Below are 19,146 nucleotides of genomic sequence, written 5' to 3'. Positions count from 1 at the left end.
ATTATCAACTGGACAAATTCTGCACAAGGACTTATCACAGAAAAAAGTGGATGCTCTATCCTTCAGTTGGAAAAACCTATCAGTCTGTCTTTCCCCCTCTGCCTCTTCTCTCCAAGGTCTTACTAAGTGCCTGGCACCAGTAATCGCATTCTGCAGACAAAGAAGCATACAAATTTATCCTTATCTGGACAACTGTCTCATTCAAGCAGAGGACAAGGACACTCTTCTTCAACATGTGGCGTTTGTAAAAAGGCTTCTAACATGCATGAAAAAAACAAAAATGAGCCTAGTTGCTCTGGACTGGCCTCGCCAGCACTGGTACCCAATTCTAAGGGATATGTCTCAACTCCCTCCTTGGTACTTGCCTCAAATACCTCATCTACTGTCTCAGCAGAGCAATCAAATTCTACACAATCCGCTCCAAACTCTGAACCTGGCAGCGTGGCTGATCATGTAATTATTCAAACACCCCTCAGGAAATCTGTGATGGATGCCATTTTGGAAGCCAGAAGGCCTAGTACTAGAAAACCTTATGCTGATAAATGGAAGAGATTCTGTGCTTGGAACCAAGCACAAGGAACGGACACAGCAAAACCCAATATCCCTCAGATTTTACAATTCTATCTTTTTCTTCAATAAAAATCCATGCCTCTGCCATCTTGGCTCATTACAACACAGAGCCTCCCCTCTTTTCTCATCCTCTGCTTAAACAGTATCTTAGAGGGGCCAAAAATTTTAAGGCCTCCCAGAAGATCACCAACTCCTGCATGGGACCTCAATTTTGTGCTGGAAAAACTCATCCTGCCTCCTTTTGAACCAGCAGCTACTGTGGATATAAAGTTTTTATCTTGGAAAACAGCTTTCCTCTTGGCAGTCACTTCAGCAAGAAGGATTTCAGAACTACAGGCTCTCATGGCCGTGGAGCCTTTTATTACATTTTACCCTGACAGGGTGTCCCTCAGGACCAATCCTTCTTTTATGCCTAAGGTGGTATCCAGTCTGGCCCTTAACCAAACAACTCAACTGCCAACATTTTACCCAAATCCGCAGAACAAGGGGGGAGCGGATTCTGCATTCATTGGACATGCACAGACAACGAAGATTCTACTTAAACAGGACCAAATCTCTAAGAAAGTCTGAGCAACTACTGGTGGCATTTGCTGCAGGATCAGAGGGGAAGGCTATATCAAAGCAGACTATTTCTAAGCGGATAAGCCACTGCATTTGTTTCTGCTACTTGCACCATGATAAACCTGTCCCCAAGGGGATCAGGTCACATTCCACCAGGGCTGCCTCTATCTCAGCAGCTTTTCTCAGAGGGGTTCCAACAAAAGACATTCTAGAAGCTGCTACTTGGAGCTCTGTTCATACCTTCACAAAGCATTATCATTTGCTTCTCTTCTCCAAATCCAGGGCAGACTTTGCCACTGCAGTTCTCCAGGTCCTTATAGCCACTCCTAATGCTATTTAGTTCCATCCTCCCATCCATAGCTTTGGGATTCTACCCAAATGTAATGACTGCAACAGAGAAACATGAAGAACATAGTACAGTTGTACACTTACCATAAATGTGGATGTTTGAGTGTATTCACTGTTGCAGTCCGGGTTACCCACCCGCCATCCCCTTTTTTCTATAACTTCTCTTTCCTTCACTATATTATAAAGCCTTTGTGGTGTATTTGCTTTTAGATGAAGGTAAAGTTTATGTTGCTAAAAGTGCATTTATATATATATTTCTGTTCATGTATATGTATATGTAATATATATATTTGCTCCCCATTTGGGGGGCACCTGACATCTGGGGCAAGAAAACCTGAATAAAATGGCGTCGGCTGCATGTTTTATGCCCCTGACGTCATGGAAGAGGAGACAGCAACTGACGCAGGACCCAAGACTTTGTTATTCAGGCTGACTGAGGGCAACCTGCCAGCAGATTACCCAAATGTAATGACTGTAACAGTGAATGCACTCTAACATCTACATATGGTAAGTGTACACAACTGTACTATGTCTCTACCTTGAATGGGTACAGAGCCGCTGTGCAGCCACCGGCTTCTGAGGGTTTACTCAGGCCTACTGACTTGCATATTAAACCGACGCCATCTTCTTCTTCAAGGCCTAACACTCAATCCATGCCTAGAAAACAGACGCCCAGACTGCATGGTCAGGCCCCTATGCCTAAAAAACAAATGATAAGAATGGCTGAAGACCTTATTACTCTAATCAGGGGAAGCCATCCTTCCCCCTCTAAGAGACCTAGGACTGATTTTCCTTCTGATTCTTCCGATCAAGATTCTGAAATTTCTGTTTTCTTCGATGACCAGGATTTGCCTTTATCTACCTATGAGGATTCTGATGCAGAGGACTCCATTCCCTCTGCTTCCCTTCCAGAGGATTTCTCTTTTGGTGAAACCGTGCATACGCTTTGGGAGCATTTTTGCTGGGAAAGCCAGGATTACTCTGACTCCAAAAAGAAATTTAGGGAATTCTTACTCCTGCCTCAACACAGGCCTTTAGCTATCCCTCCTATACTGGACATTGTAGATGATGATGCTTTCTTGAAATCTAGCCTGGCCCCTGACTCTTTACCTCCTGGTCCCAGAAAACCTGATGGGTATTACAGAGTTCCTGACTCTCACAACTTCTTCTTTAAAAATCCTACTGCGGATCCTGAGACCATTTCATGGCGACACAAGGGCATTAAGGCTACTACTGCCAAAAATCCTACACCCTCTAATACAGATTCTAGGGCGCTGGATAGATGGGGTAAGAAGGTATACACTTCTACAGCCATGGCCATTAGGGCCTTAGGGCCTTAAACTACCAGTTTCATCTGTTAAAGTATCAGCAGCATATTATTGGATTGCTTAAACAGAAAATGATGTTGATTCCTGACTGTGCTGAAAATAAAGATTTACAGGATTTAATGCATTCTGCTTAACAAGTTGGAAAACATACTTTGCAATGTGGTTTTGATTCATTAGAGGCATCTTGCGGGACTGCTGTCACTGGGTCTGTACTTAGAAGGCATGCTTGGCTTAAGGAGCAATCTTTGCCAGATCATGTTAAAGCTAAATTACTGGATACTCCCTTAAACCAAGACCGCCTGTTTGGCAACAAAGCAGGAGAAGTACTTAAAACGATGGAGGAAAAAGCTAAATCTATTTAAACCGTTAAAGATTTCCTGTAAGTACAGCCTCCCAGATGTAGTGGGCATTGGCCCTCTAAGAATTGGTCCTTTCCTGCCCTTCCAGGCCTTCGCAGTCCAAACCCAGAACCAGCAGAAACCCAGGCTTCAGTCCCAAGGTACTCACAGGCCTAAGCAGTGGAGGATTCCCACTTCCAAAGCAGGGAGTAGTAAGACTCCCCCCTATGGTAAACTGTCTCAGTGACTTAACTTTAAACCTTCCAAGCCCTGCTCAACTGACTGTTCCTTTGGGGGGAAAGATTGCCCTGCATGCACAAAATTGGGAACTCATTACCCAGGACAAATGGGTTTAAATATAGTTTCCCAAGGATACAGATTCCACTTCCACTCATTACCAACCTGAAATGGTTGGCCAGACCTACCCCCAAATCCGTGAGCAGAGGCTCAAAAGCAAGTTCTCTCTCTTTTAAGCATCAGGGCTATTCAACCTGTCCCAGAAAAAGAATGGGGGCAAGGTTTCTACTCAAGACTTTTCCTGGTACCCAGAAAAGAACATTCCTGACGTCCTATCCTGGACCTGTCTATCCTAAACACATTTTCGGTAATCCCAAAATTCAAGATGCTATCTCTTCATCAGTTGCTTCTCATGCTAGGCAAAGATGCCTGGTTGGCAACACTGGAGTTAAAGGAAGCCTATCTGCACATCCCAATAAGGGAGTCTTTCAGAAGATACCTACGCTTCAGAGCAGGCTACATGCACTATCAGTTCTCTGCACTGCCCTTTGGCATATCTACCAACAAATTGTATTCATGGGAGCAAGCTTGAATACAACTTCCCAGATGGCCTACCTCACTCTAGAGAAACAAGTTCATTTGACAGTCTACTTTAAATTACTGGCTACAAAGATCCATCTGTCTGCAAGGAAAATACTGCAAGCCCTGGGGTTCATGGCCTCTTGCATTCTACTAATTCCATATGCAAGACTGCATATGAGGAAAGTACAATGGTATCTAAAAAGTCTATGGTGTCAACATTCTCAGGATCTGTAATCAATGATTCCTATCATACATTGTCTACAGATAGTTCCTTTAGTGGGCAGAGGGCTGACACCAAAACAAGGGACTGTCATTCACTCTACCCACTGCCACCCAAACCCTAACAACGGACACATCAGACTATGCATGGGGGGCTCACTTGGCAGGGCAGTGCATTCAGGTGAAATGGAACCCAAATCAAATGCATGTGCATATCAAGTCAAAAAGAAATGTTAGCTCTAGAGAATGCTCTGACAGCCTTCAAGGACCACATTCTTCCAGGACAATTATTTTTAAAGACGGAACACCACTGTTATGTGGTACATAAACAAGCAGAGGGGAACCCACTCATACCCTCTCTGCAGACTAGCCATGGCTCTGTGGAACACAGCCTTGAGCTACCAAGTGCACCTACAGACTCCATTCCTGGCAGGAAAGCTAAATACACTGGCAGACGACCTAAGCAGAAATCTCATGGACCCACACGAGTGGAAACTGGAACCAAAGATATTCAACATGTTGAGAAACAAATGGGGGAGCCTAGAGGTAGACCTGTTTGCCTCCCCTCAGAACTACCAATTGGGCAAATTCTGCACAAGGACTCCCCAAAAACAAGCTTGGAAAGTGGATGTCCTGTCCTTCATCTGGAAAAAACTATCAGTTTATGCTTTTCCCCTTCTGCCTCTCCTCTCCAAGGTACTACTAAAGATCAAACAGGACAAACCAAGGACAGTACTGATTGCACCAGACTGACCATGCCAACACTGGTACCCCATCTTGCGCACTGTCACTGCTGGCACCAGGGCATCTGCCTCAGACCCCTGCCCTGCTGTCCGAGCAGGCGTGCCAGATTCTACACTCACAGCTTCAAACCCTGAACCTGGCAGCCTGGCTAAATTACCTGATCTCTCCGTTACCATCTCTCCCGGATGTCATTCTGGAGGCAAGAAGGCCTAGTACTAGAAAATCCTGTGCTGAAAAATGGAAAAGGTTCTGTTCCTGGAGCCAGACTCAGGGAATGGGCACAGCAGTGCCCAATTTACCCCATATTCTTTCATACTTAACTGAGAAGCTTCACAAGGGCCTTTCCTTTTCCTCCATCAAAATTCATGCCTCAGCCATCTCAGCTCATTACAATACAGAACCACCCCTCTTCTCTCATCCACTGCTGAAGCAATTCCTCAGAGGGGCCAAAAACTTAAGACCACCCAGGACAGCCCCTACTCCAGCCTGGGACCTTAACTTTGTATTGGAAAAACTCACTCTACCTCCCTTTGTGCCAGCTGCAAATGCAGAGTTGAAATTTCTTTCTTGGAAAACAGCCCTCTTTTTAGCCATCACTTCAGCAAGAAGAGTGTCTGAATTAAAGGCCCTCATGGCAGTGGAGCCCTTCATTGTCTTCCATGCAGACAGGGTTTCCCTCAGGACCAATCCTTCCTTTATGCCCAAGGTGGTGTCTAGTGTGGCCCTTAATCAGTCCATTCATTTGCCTACCTTTTTCCTGAATCCACAAAACAAAGGAGAATGAATACTGCACTCTTTGGACGTGGACAGACAACTTAGATTTTATTTGGACAGGACTAAGCCTGTCAGAAAATCTGAACAGCTGCTAGTTGGCTTTGCTGCAAGGGCAGAGGGGAAGGCCATTTCAAAGCAAACCATTTCTAAGTGGATAGCCCATTGCATTCATTTCTGCTATAAGCCCATGGAAAACCTTCCGCACAGGGGATAAGATCACATTCCACCAGGGCTGCATCTACCTCTATGGCCTTTGTCAGAGCTGTCCCTACCAGGGACATCGTAGAAGCTACCACCTGGAGCTCTGTACATACCTTCACCAAGCATTACCACGTGCCTATTTTTTTTAAATCCAGAGCTGGTTTTGCCACTGCAGTCTTGCAGGGCTTAATAGCTGGCCCTAATGCTCTCTAACTTCCTCCTCCCTTCCTTAGCTTTGGGAATCCACCCAAATGTGATGACTGCAACAGTGAAACATAAAAAACATAGTACAGTTGTGTACATTTACCATAAATGTAGATGTTCGAGTGTATTCACTGTTGCAGTCCTGGTTACCCTCCCTCCAGACCCCTGACTTCTTTTGGCTCTACCTTTCTTTCTTGTTTGGTGTATGTAAGCTTTCTGGTGTATTTGCTTTTTGTTGGAGGGGTACCATAGCATATAATTGCTTCCCATTGTGGGGCACCTGACTTCTGGGGCAAGAAAAACTGATGTAATGGCGTCGGCTGCATGTTTTATTCCCCTGACGAACTGACATCATGGAAGAAGAGAGAGCATCTGACGCAGGAATCCAAGACTCTGGTATTCAGGCTGGCTGAGGGCTACCTGCAGGCAGATAACCCAAATGTGATGACTGCAACAGTGAATGCACTCTACATTTATGGTAAGTGTACACAACTATACTTTTTTGTTACTTCCTTAATTAGTATGGTTGTCTGGTAATAATGATATTCATTGGGGGGAGGGTCATTGCAGCAGTAAGTTTGTAACATAAAATCACATTTGGATTTAACTTTCTGTGTTGCTTTTCCTGATCAGATTTTGTCCAAGCAGTGGCATTTTCCCTTCTAGTAACCAGTGCGGATCTTATGCTTGCTTAGGTTTTGAAATAGGTGGTAGAAGACTTACTTGTGTGTCTTCTATCATTCTGTGATCTCTTCAGGACTTCTCACATTTTCAGGGTGTCTTTGCTCTCTTTTTCTTTTCAAAATAATTTATTATTTTATTGATACAAGGTAACAGAATATATTAAACTTATATATATTTAAATGTAACAATGCAGAATTCAAACAAATGAAAAAAAAACTATCTACAAGATATACAAATGTCCTGAGACCATCTTTTAAATAAATGACACATGCTGTGAATAATTTCAAATACCAAATAATAAGAGTATGTCTAAGATGAGAAATTTTCAATGAGGGCTAATATTTTTCGACCAAGGATTATTTTTAAGATTATTCTGAAAAATTCTACTCTTCTTAGTTCTTATTTCTTTATTAACAGTATCTTTCAGAGAGATGAGAAATTCTTCACAATGTAGTTCTGAAGGATTCTTCCATTTTTCTTGTAATACTTTTCCTGGCCTCCCCAAGAATTTTCCATGTTACGTATAAAAAGTATTTTTTGGGATTTTTTTAAAATCCAGTATAATGAATACAACCAACTTTTTTGTTAAAATGAAAAAATCTGACCATAAAGCTTTAAGAAAATCTTGAATCTTTTCCCAACATTTACATATCATAGAACAGTCATAAAACATATGTGACCAGTTAGCATTACAATATTTTTACTCCTCTAACATTCAGCCACGTCTTCCTTTCTAAACTTAGTAACTCGAATGAGAGTCAAAAAAGCTCTATGTAAAAATTTCCACGTAAATAATTGCCAGTAAAGAGTCCAAGATATATTTTAATAGAAAGAAGTTCTTTATTTTTTTCAGTTAAAAATACCTAATGCTCTTTTGTAATTAAACTCCAAAATCTGTTGTTTAAATTACTAGTATTTTTTTCTGATGATGTATGCAATTGGGAAATGAAGTGTTCAGTTTCCTGTTTTTTATATACAATTTATTTTAACATTTTAATCCACTATGGTACCTCATTGTATAAGAAATTAGGTAAATGAGGTAACTTAATATGGATTAATATATTAACTAATTGTAAATTATCTGAATCTTTAATATCCATTTTAAATTATAAGCACATATATTCCAAAGATTTAATTTTAGTTCCTTCAAAGCATTGATACCAACAATAAAATTGTTGTCTTTCCCAAGCATTAAGTATATTTATTTAAATTATCAGCAGTATTTTTTTGGTTAAAGAAAAAGGAGTAAGGGACTACCCTGTAATTTTGAATTGTTTTTTTTAATTCTTTTAAGTTAAATTTATATAGTTAGTTTGAGGATAGAAAGAGATGTGTATAGAATTACAAATAAATGGCCAAAATGGATTATACTTTTTTTATTATTTAAATCCAAAAGTGTCAATTTATTATTATTAAGCAGATTATAATGTAAGGTGTTCCAGTTTGTAGTATATTTATTATATAACCCATTAAATATGTTTTTTTCAAAATTATTGCTTTTACATATGTATCTGTATTTGGAAAGTTAATACCGCAAAATTCCAAGGTCTAAAATGATGGTTTAAACTTAATCTAGGCTTGTTAGGATACCACAAAATAAAATTAAGAAATGATTTGTTTATTCTCTTAATTTGATTTTTATTAGGTGGCAGTGTAAGAGATTGAGTTATATATAATATTTTTGGAGATAGAATGACTATCTCCAAATAAAATGAAAATTTTGTTCCAGGTGTTAAAGAAGAAGTAATCTTTTCATAATTGCAATTTAAAGTCTCTCTATAATAGATTTTAATATATGTATCCCTGAATAGAACAGATTAGTAGTTTCTTTGCCAAAAAATATAATTATGTGGATTCAGTGAACTTTTTTATTAATAAGAAAGTAGTTAGATTTAGAATTATTCAGGTGTAAATTTGAAATTGAACTACAGTTGATTTCAGTTCTTCTAATGTTTCATTAGAATTTTGTAGTTTTAACAAGATATTAGCAAGTAGCATAATTTTAGAATGAAATTCCTAGTTAATCTCCAAACCCTGAAATTTTTGTTAGAATTAATTAAAATTTCAAATATTTAAACAGCTAAATTAAATAATAAAGGTGAAAGAGGACATCCTTGTTTAGTTCCTTTTGTTATGCTTATGGAATTTGAGGTAAGTGGTCCCAACTTTATAAGTAGATTTTACACAACTGTACTTTACAGCTTTATTTTAGTATATCTTAATTTAGACACAGAAAACATACAATTTTGTTGGGTGTACTAGTTTTGGAATTTGCGTCCTGGCCTATGAAGTTGCATCCTTGATATACTCAGCAAAGGTTTCTATACCATTATGTATTTTGGAATCTTAGGAAACAACAGTATTTACATGTACCTTTTCTACATACTTTCAGGTACTTTCATTGTTACTGTTTCTAAGGAAGAATTAATTTGGACAATAGTTAATTTTTTATGGGAGGTAAAAAAAATCAGACTTTGGAAGCATTTCTCATTTAAGATGATGACTGTCCTTTTGAGTGCATGGTATTGCATTATATAGTGAGTTCACTTTAAGGCAAATCCAGTTACTTAATCCAAATGACCCGTTAATTAATAGCGCTTACTCTAAGGTCGTAGAGTCTGTGTAAGATAAAATCTTTTAGATTCAAACTTTTTCAGGTGCAATGGAATTGAGTTAGTGTGATTCCATTAAAAGTGAATTAAAGGAAAAAGTGAAAACTTTTTGACTTATTTGTGTATGCTTCTCCTTTTTCTTTCTTTTTTGTTTTTATAGGCCGGCTTGTATCAGCATCAACCCCAATCCGATGGTGGCGAGGCCTTGATCCAGCAGGACGAAACAGGGTAGGAGGCAGAATGGGACGAAGCTTCTTCAGCTGGTTCACTGACCATAGCACTCCATCAACAGACAGAATTGCACAGGTATATTTATGCAAAATGAAGTCTGTAGTCATTTTTAGCAGATAAGGGTTTAAGGCTCACTTGGTCTGTCATCTGAGCCTATGTATTCCTTTTATTTCCTAGAAGTTATTTACCTCATGCGGGGGGAGTCCATAATTCCGGTATGTTTATCCATGCATTATTTCAGATCACTTGATTGTTGCACAGTTTATCTGCAGAAGTAGTCCACTTACTTGTAAGATTTTCTCTAAAAACATTTGTGTGTGTGTGTGTGTGTGTGTGTGTGTGTGTGTGTGTGTGTGTGTGTGTGTGTGTGTGTGTGTGTGTCTGTTGCAAATACTCTTTCCCTTTAACATCAATTCATTTCATGTCCTTTGTTGGTGCCTTGCAATTTACATGTAAATCAGTTATATTCATTCCTTCTCAACTATTCCATTCATGAAGTATGTGCTGATTGTAGATCAGAGTGTGTGATATACCTTTAAAAAGCTTTCCAATGAGGCAGCACAACCATATAAATGGTGAGCATGTGCAAGCGAGTGTGCTATTTTGAGTGAGCAGCCAGAGTGTGAGCATGCAAGTGTGTAGTCAGTCAGTTTAAGCTTAATGTTCCTGCCATCCATCCTGATGTATTTGTATATAGTAAACTACTTAAAGGAACACCCAAGCTTCAACAGCTTCTTAATGCACGTAAGAATAGTGACATAGTGTCAGAAGTAGAAATGCAAACTTGTTTTTCATACAGTGATGAGATTTTGTCAGACAATGGTATCATCATGAAATGTCCTAAAGTGATTTTTTCAAAATCCGTGCAACAAAAGTATATCAAGATCTTGCATTGTGGCCACCCAGGAATTGATTCCACCAAAATTAGGGTGAGAGGACTAGTATTTTGGCCTTCTGTGTCTAGAGATATTGAGAAAGTAGTTTCATCCTGTTCAGTATGTAATAGTACAAAGTCGCACCAACAGAAAGAACCACTTCAGTTAAGCTGCTTTTGTTGACAGTAGCTACTGATATCTTTGAGTGGAATGGTCAACATTACTCGGTGTTAGTAGACTCTTATTCAAATTGGTTCAAGATTGACCTACTTCCCAACCTAACTTCCAGTACTGTCATTACTAAGTTGAAGAGACATTTTTTTTTGTCCATGGTAGTCCGCACAGAGTTATTTCTGGCAATGGTGCACAGTTTACAAGTCAGCAGCTTAAGAAGTTTGCAGAAGAGTGGGAATTTGTTTATATTACAAGTAGTCCTGAATACCCTCAGTCAAACAGCTTGGCTAAACGTGCAGTTCAGAGAGCAAAACAGCTGTCAGAGAAATCCAGACATGACAATACCAATGTTTTTCTAAACTTGTTAAATGTCAAACATTCCTCGTGATAATCATCTTGGTTCACCTGGCCAGAGACTTATATTGAGACAAACTAGAACCACATTACCAATCAGCAATAATTTATTGGTTCCAAGTGCTAAGAACAGAAAAGCAGTAAAAGCCCAACTGTTGAAGTGTTTGTCCCAGAATTCTAAATATGATAAAACCAGCAAACCGCTCTGTTCTTTACAAAAAGGGGAGATAGTGAGAATGCAGATGTCAAAAGGTTTTGATCGCATTAGATTTGTGAACAGTTTGTGTCAAGAGCCGAGATCGTACATTGTGGAAATCAAGGAGTGGAATTCAGACTAAATCGGAAGCAGTTGTTACAGCATCTTGCCTGTGACAAAGACTCTAGTTCTCAGAGTGACTTGTCCAATGTTCCTGTTCCAGACAACATTTCATCAGCAGTCCCCATTCCTGAGAAAATCCCTGAGACTGCTCGAGCAAAACATTCCCCATTGACTGTCCCTGTTGCTAAACCCAGTCCTAACTATTATATCATGGGATCAGATCGAATCTCAGAACTTATTTCCAGATACACGGCAACCTGGACACAGCTGTTTTTATAATTGCGTGCCAATTGAAATTTCATTGTTTACATGAGACAGCTCAGTAAAGAGGGAGGATGTAGATCAGAATGTGTGATATACCTTTAAGAAGCTTTCCAGTGAGTCAGCACATGCCTATAAGTACTGAGCTTGTGTAAGCAAGTGTGCCATTTTGAGTGGGCAGCCAGAGTGGGAGCATGCAAGTATGTAGTCAGTCAGTTAGTTAGATTGTTTAAGTTTAATGTTCCTGCCATCCATCCTGATGTATTTGTATACAGTAAAGTACTTAAACGAACACCCACGCCTCGTCTTCTTAATGCACATAAGAAGAGCGACACTGATATCCCTTAAAACCGCCTTATAGGGCAAATCCTTGTACCATTCTTTATTTCCCTGTTTTCTCCCTTGTACGACAGACTACAGGTAGGTAGTGTCTGCTGAAAGTTGTTTTGTACTGCCCAATGCAATTTTTCTCTTTTTTCTTTTAATAAACTGCTGTTTGTGCAGTTCTATACATGTGCTGTCACACTATTTACAGTCCTTAGTTTATGTCCTGTAACATTTATGCATTAAAATGTGTCGCATATGGTGCCTGCTTGCATGTAGTAAATGCAATATTCTTTAACCTAAAACATTGTTACATCCTCTTACCTGCTTGAATGGTTTGGTTTGATGAGTATTTATCTGGTGTACTAGTTGATTTTCTTAATTAGATTTATCTCTGATTCTCCCAACTGATTACATTATCTCAAGAAAGGACGAACATAGTGGAGCATCTGCAAATATATTAGTTTGGATAAACTACACAGCCAGCCACAAGAGGACCCTCTCACAACTTTTACAGTTTGGAAGCAGCAGCTACTAGCTACTTTTCCAAAACCAAATGAGACAAAAAGCCTCCAAGGCCACCCTCGACAGGAGAGAAAGGGGAAAAGTTTATAAAGCAGAATAGAGATGCATTAGCTGAGCCAAGGATATGACATTTGCAGTACATAGGTTCATAGGTTCATACTAGGCTATCTGCCTTAGGGCATTTATAAGCCTAGCCAGAATGTGTTTGGCTTTCGCCACCCATTTTAAATTTATTTTGCTATGCCCTTTTACGAGGTTAGTATACTGTGCCTCTGTCTAACAGTGACACAGAAGTGATACATGGGGTAAACCTACTATCTCCCATCCACTCATCAAGATTCCTCTTGAAGAGAGTCAATGAGGGACTCTGCCTAACCTGGACTGGGATTTTATTCCAGAGTGAAGGAAGCCTCTGGGTTATGAATCTGTCCCTCCAGCATGTCCAATTTATTTCAGTGCTGAGGTTCATGTCTCTCGAGCGCGTAGCTCGATGGGATTTGGATTTTCTGAGGTGCAGCATGTCCATTAATTCCGGGTTGGACATGACTTTATACGTCAGGCACAGATCGCCTCTGAACAGGCGGTATGCCACTGAGTAGAGCTGGAGTTTCTTTAACCGGGCAGCATATGGCATCTGTTTGAGCCCTTTGATCCTCTTGGTGAGGTACTTTTGGGGTCTTTCCAGTTGCTGCAGGTGTCTGGTAAGGTACATCCCAAAAGGGGCATTGTACTCAATTATGGGCCTGATGAGGGATGAGTAAAGAGGCACGATGACCTCCCCTGATCTAGATGTGAATCCCTTCATGATTAGGTGGGCTATATAAAATGTTTTTCTAACCACTTTGGCCACGTGGTTGTCAAATGAGAGATTGCTATCAACTTGGGTCCCCAGGTCCCTAATTACTTCTTCTGTACTTAATGGATTACCACCTATGTGGTAATTTGTGGGCACTTTGTTTTTGCCAAAGGGGATGACTATACACTTTCTGGCATTTAGCTTGAGGCCATGGCTCTGGCACCAGTTGTCTGTTTCTATGAGGCCCTTTTGGAGGATGCTTGTGTCGGCTGGAGAGTCGATTATGGCCCAGTTTGCAGTCATCTGCGAACTTGGTCAGCCACAGTCCTTCCATGTTGGCCTGTACCTCCGAGAAATATATACCGAACAAGAGAGGTCCCAGGACTGAGCCTTGTGGGACACCACTTGTAACTGGTTTGGAGTCTGACATGGCTCCAGCAATTCTAACCATGTGGGTTCTGTCCTTGAGCCAGTTTGCAATCCATCTAGTGACATAGGGGTCTATATTTAAGCTGGTGAGCTTATCTGTAATGCCAGTGGGGTATTGTATCAAAGGCTTTGCGAGGTCCAGGTAGGCTGTGTGGACCACCTTCCCTCGTCAATGGCCTTGGTGACTGTTTCAAAGAAATCAACCAGGTTTAAGAGGCAGGATCTGCCCTTAACAAAGCCAAACTGGGTAGGATCCAGTGTTTGTAGGTCCCCAATATCTTTATTTATGAGGTCCATGATGATCCTTTCCATAGCTTTGCAGACCAAGCTAGTCAGGCTTATGGGGCGATAGTTTCCAGGATCCGTTGAGGCACCACCTTTATGGAGAGGGACCACTGTTGCTGTACGCCACTGTTTGGGCACATATCCTGTAGTAAGGCTGAGATTGAATAGTAGTTTTATGTTTGGGTTTAGCTCTTCTTGGAGTTCATGTAGGACGCAGCCCGGGACACCATCTGGTCCCATTGATGCTGTGATGCTGTGTTTTTTGCTTTGGAGAGGGCGGCTCTTACCTGAGCATCTGAGATGTCAGGGGGGCAGCACTCTGCTGTGATAGATATTTGCCCTTTTGGTGGGGAGGTTTGCAGAACCTGTCAGCAAGGATGTTGGCAATGTCTGTGGGTTCGGTGTATTTTTTGTCATTTTGGACTAATTCTGAGCATATCTGGGAATTACCACCCAGGTTCCTAACATAACTAAAGAAAGCCTTGTGATTATCCTTAGTGTCCTGTGCAATTTTTCTCTCGAAGCTGGCCTTAGACAATTTTATGTGTGCCCGTAGTTTTTGCTAATACTGATCAGTGATGCCTTCCTTTTGAGATTTTGCTCTATCATTTAGTAGCTTCCTCCTTCTGTTGTATAGTTTGTTTATGGCTGGGGTCCACCAGACAGGATGTCTGCCTTTGGAGGATTGGGTCTTGGTTTTATTTGGGATCGCATGATCCATGCATTCCTGAAGGTGTTCATAGAATGCGTTTATAAAGGATTCTGTGGTCTGGGCCGTATTTTCCACAGGCCCGGGGGCTTTGAAGGATTCCACCTCAGTTTTGAGGAGTGTGAAATTTGCTTTAGAGATGTTTTTCACTGTGGTTTTCTGGGCAGGGGGTGGGGTCGGGATGTGAATATCCAGTGAGATTAGTTTATGGTCTGATCTTACCACATGACGGATACACTTCTGGTCTGGAGCATAGATTCCCCATGTTGGTGATGATCAGGTCCAGTATGTTTTCCCCTCTTGTGGGAGTGGTAACAAGTTGTTCCATAGCATTTGAGTTTATAAATTCTAGGAAACTTTGGGCTAGGGTGTTGGAGCTAGAGTAATGCTCCCAGTCTATGTTTGGGTAGTTGAAGTCACCCAATATAATGGTGTTTGGAGAGACCTTCATATTTTCCAGTGTTCTCAGGAAGGCCGAGTGGGGTTCCTGGGTTTGGGAGGGTCGTCTGTAGCAGGCTATAAACTGGAAGGCAGTTTTACCCACTGTTAGTTTCACATGGATAGTCTCTGATGCTTTGTGCTTTGCCACCAACCTGGAGGTGTGGTTATCTTTGATGAGTATCGATACTCCCCCTCCTTTTGTGATTCGGTCCAAGTTTTGGGGCCGAAAAGCATGGTATGAGGTATAACCTGGTAGTGCTGGGGTGCTCTTGGGAGCCCTGAACCAGGTTTCTGTTGCTGCACAGATATCGATGTTCTCCATGCTAAGGAGAGTTTCGAGTGCGTGCATCTTGAGGTTTAGACTTCTGGCATTGAGTAGCATTACTCTTAGTTTCTTATCCCTTGTGATACCTATGGAGGTGGGTTTGTCTTTTGAGCCTTGCCTAAAAAAGGCACATATTTAGAACTTATTCTTCCTCATACTGCTAAAAAGTGTGCATCCTGAAAGAAGATTAGAATATGAAATAATACTTTACCCTGCGTAGATGCAACATAAAAGAAGACTGTAACTGTGGGACTTAGCCTGGAAAAGATGCTAGAAAATCAATATTAGTGTCTCTCTCTCAAGTTATTCTGCCATGAGGGATATATTTAGAATCCTAAGTTCAAGACACCCTTTTGTGTTGCTAATGTTATATAAATCATTAATAAGACCGCATACTGACTTTTGTGGATCAGTTTGTATTTATAACCTCAAAATGCTTGAGAGACTTGAAAGAATTTGCACGTTGTGCTAAGGAAATTAGGATGTCTAGGAAACTAATATGCAGGTAATTTTTGTTTAAGTTGCATTTATATTCTGTTACATATCAGTTGACCTGAGATGATCAAATTTTGGTGTACAGGTGTTTACATGAAGAAGGTATGGCATTCACAGTGCCAAACAGGTACACCAATCATATTTAGTCAGCACACTATGGCCAGAATTAATAACACTCTATTTGTACAAGTAAGCGTTTTTTTTTTTTTAAAAAGCATTTGAAAAACATATTTTATTTACACTGAGAACAAGTAGACTATGGAGCTCATTCCCACTTTCCAAAAGGTTAGTAGAGATGCTGCAAATCTTTAAAAACTAAATTAGAAGTATAGTTTGTAACTAGATTATTAGGGTCTTCACTCCTTGATGGTCTTTTTGGCCTTTAGTTTGTCTTACCAGCAGTAATGTTACATTTGTAGCGACTGGCCACCTCCTACTGTCAAGACTAGAGCACATGAAATGCTATAAAACACTTCTCATCTAGTTTACTTGTTGCCTCAGAAATGACTCTGCAATGTAATGACAATGCAAGCTTTGGCAAGCATTCACATTGAGCATGGGAGTACCTGAAGGATTCATTCTCTCGCTGTCTAACTATTTAATATATTCTCTAACAAATTGCACCACCATACCCACGGAATCAAAAATTATTCTGTATTCTAACAGATCAACTTTAATCCCTCATCTCCAAAGTATATGAATGTTTTAATGCTGTTTTATATCTGAATATTAAAAGTTATATTTTTTTATATTATGTACGGAAACACTGGGATCATCTCGGCCTATCAAAATGTATCTGTTTTACAGTTAACTATAAATTACATTTCCTAGAGGCACGTTGACATCACTGTAAAAGGCTCTTATTAAACAAAAAAGGAAAGCCACATACAGAATGAACATCTGCCTACTGAAAGAATCACAAATATATTAGTAAAGGGACTGTTGGTGCCTATGCTCTTGAGGATATAAAAAAAGTCAGTGCTTTACAAAATGTCAGCCACGTAAAAAATGATAAAGTTTACAGCAAGCCAGTAAACAAAACACCTACTAGTATATTGCACTAAAACGAGTGAAGTGAATGTTTCTGGAAAACAAAATCACCATCAGTTATATATTCAACCCTCCTGAACAGTAAATCACTGCAGTGGCACAGAACTTCCAGATAACATAAGTCTTTCAATCAGTACCTGCTAAAAATCAACCGGACAAAGTCTAAAATATGAGATATAGATCCCTTAGCAGCTACCTACCAGTAAAATGAAGTAAGCAACCTCTTTGGCTGGAGATACTACCTGCCTTTCAGTATTTAGAGCTCTAGCCAAACAACAATTTAGCAACATGGACAGCTGCATGCTTTGTGTAACATGCAAAGAGTAATCACTTAGTTAACTCATAGCAACAGACATTACTGTAGATGAGCAATTGATTCCCTGGGGGAGAAAGGTACATTGACCACTCTACCCTTGGAAATGAGAGCCGGCCTATATCTAAGCAAGGCAAAAGCCCTATAGCCAATTAATTCTCTGATTAGAGTAAGCACACCAGCCCTATCCACCCAGTGAGGTGAAAGTCATTTGTTAGGCAGTGGGGTAGTCTTGTACTTAGACTCTCCTCCCTAACTCCCACATTCCCATTGACAGCTTTGATGTTCTGCAGTTTCTGTCCAGTAAGGATATATGTATGCTACTGTGGAGGCTAATACTTGTGTCTTCAGCGTACCACAGCATTTAGCTGTTGCCACAGGTAATGTATCTACTGTCCTGTAGGGAGAGTAAGCCAGCATTATTTGCTCACTCCCATCCTGCCCATCCCAGCCCCTCCCATGCTGGTGTTGGTGCTAGTTAAATATGGGTCATCTAGTTCACAGTCAGGGCTTCATCTCTCTGTGCCAGGGTGCTAATGATATTAATTTATTTATCCTTTGTTTTGTAATGCTAATTTTTACTGTGTCTGATTTATTGCATTAATATAACTGTATGTATGTCTTTTTTCTTCTAATTTTGTAATGGTAATAGAAATTAATTCTGATTGTATTGTGTGCTGAGTAATTTATTGATGTTCTTCATCTCACATTGCTGCAGTCCTTACATATGGGTAGTCCGCTGTCCTCGGTTGGCCCGAATATCAAAGTATTAGGCTGACGTCGGTCAAGGCGCTTAAGACTGACATCAGGACGTCAGGGTACAAATGCGCATGACCGACGTCATATCCTCAGTCTTTTTTGCCGCATGGTCCGATGCAGAAGCAGCGTTGCAAGTGCCGTTCGTTCTGAAATTTTTCGATTGAAGTTTCAGACCGAGTCAAAGTTGGCTAAGTACCCGTTGGGGAATATTTTAGTTTTTCTTGCCTCAGTGGTTTACCGGATGTCAGAAAAGTGAATAACTGTATTTCTTGTGGGAAGCAGATACCGCATAGGGATTATCATTCTTTGTGTATTCCTTGTTTGGGGCCTGAGCACGGCGTTGTTGGGTGTCGCTTTTGTGCTAGGTTCAATAAGCGCACTATTAGCGAAGGTTAGATTGTGCTAGGTTGGTCTTGGAAGCGGTGCAATTATAATATGCCGTCGGATTCTCCGCTTCTTCGAAGCGCAAAGACAAAGCAGCTAAACCCAGGCAAGAAGAGTCGTCGGGGCGGTTCTTTAGAGGCGTCAGTGGAACCGGTGGTTCCGCGGAGGCTTCTCTGGAGTCCCAGGGGAGACTTTGATATTGCATGATGTGGCCTCTCAGGAGGCAGGTCAGGCTGAAGGGCTTCTCAGGTTACTGTACTCCCTCCCTTCCTAGGGTGGTTAGGCCCTCTCCTTCTGTTTCCAAGGCTTCTCCCAGAGGCAGGCCAGGTTTAGCTTCTGTTGGTGTCACTCCTAGTTCAACAGGATCTGTGCCCAAGAAGCACATGCTTAAAATGGCAGAAGATTTAATTACTTTGATTAGAGGTTCTTTGCCCCTCCTGATAAGAGGCCTAGGGTGGAACCAGAGTTGGGGAGTTTTGAGCAGGCTTGGATGTTTCAGAGTCTTCGGCTGAAGACTTGCAGGAGTACTCTCCTTATTCTGATTCTGATGCAGATGATTCGACTCCTTCTGCTTCTCCTCCAGAGGATTTTTCTTTTCAGAGACTCTTCATTCCATGAGGGAACATTTTAAGTGGGAAGGTCAGGACTTCTCTGATTCCAGGAAAAGGCTTGAATTTTGCTTTTACCCCAGCATA

At 40.8% G+C, this 19,146-nt stretch overlaps 1 protein-coding gene across 1 annotated transcript in view; it reads left to right on the top strand.

Moving 5' to 3' along the window:
* Positions 1-19,146, top strand: part of LOC122808958 (protein SET-like) — a 600,336-nt gene that overhangs the window by 354,478 nt on the left and 226,712 nt on the right. The window contains exon 4 of the mRNA XM_044080118.1: positions 9,563-9,708. Within this exon, the coding sequence (XP_043936053.1) occupies positions 9,563-9,708 (146 nt within the window). The remainder of the gene's footprint in view (positions 1-9,562; positions 9,709-19,146) is intronic.

Source organism: Protopterus annectens, chromosome 8.part0 (genome assembly GCF_019279795.1).
Source record: "Protopterus annectens isolate FY-2018-M chromosome 8.part0, PAN1.0, whole genome shotgun sequence".
Lineage (NCBI taxonomy): Eukaryota > Metazoa > Chordata > Ceratodontiformes > Protopteridae > Protopterus > Protopterus annectens.
The sequence above is the reverse complement of the archived record's forward strand: the minus strand, read 5'-3'. Positions and strand labels throughout refer to the sequence as shown.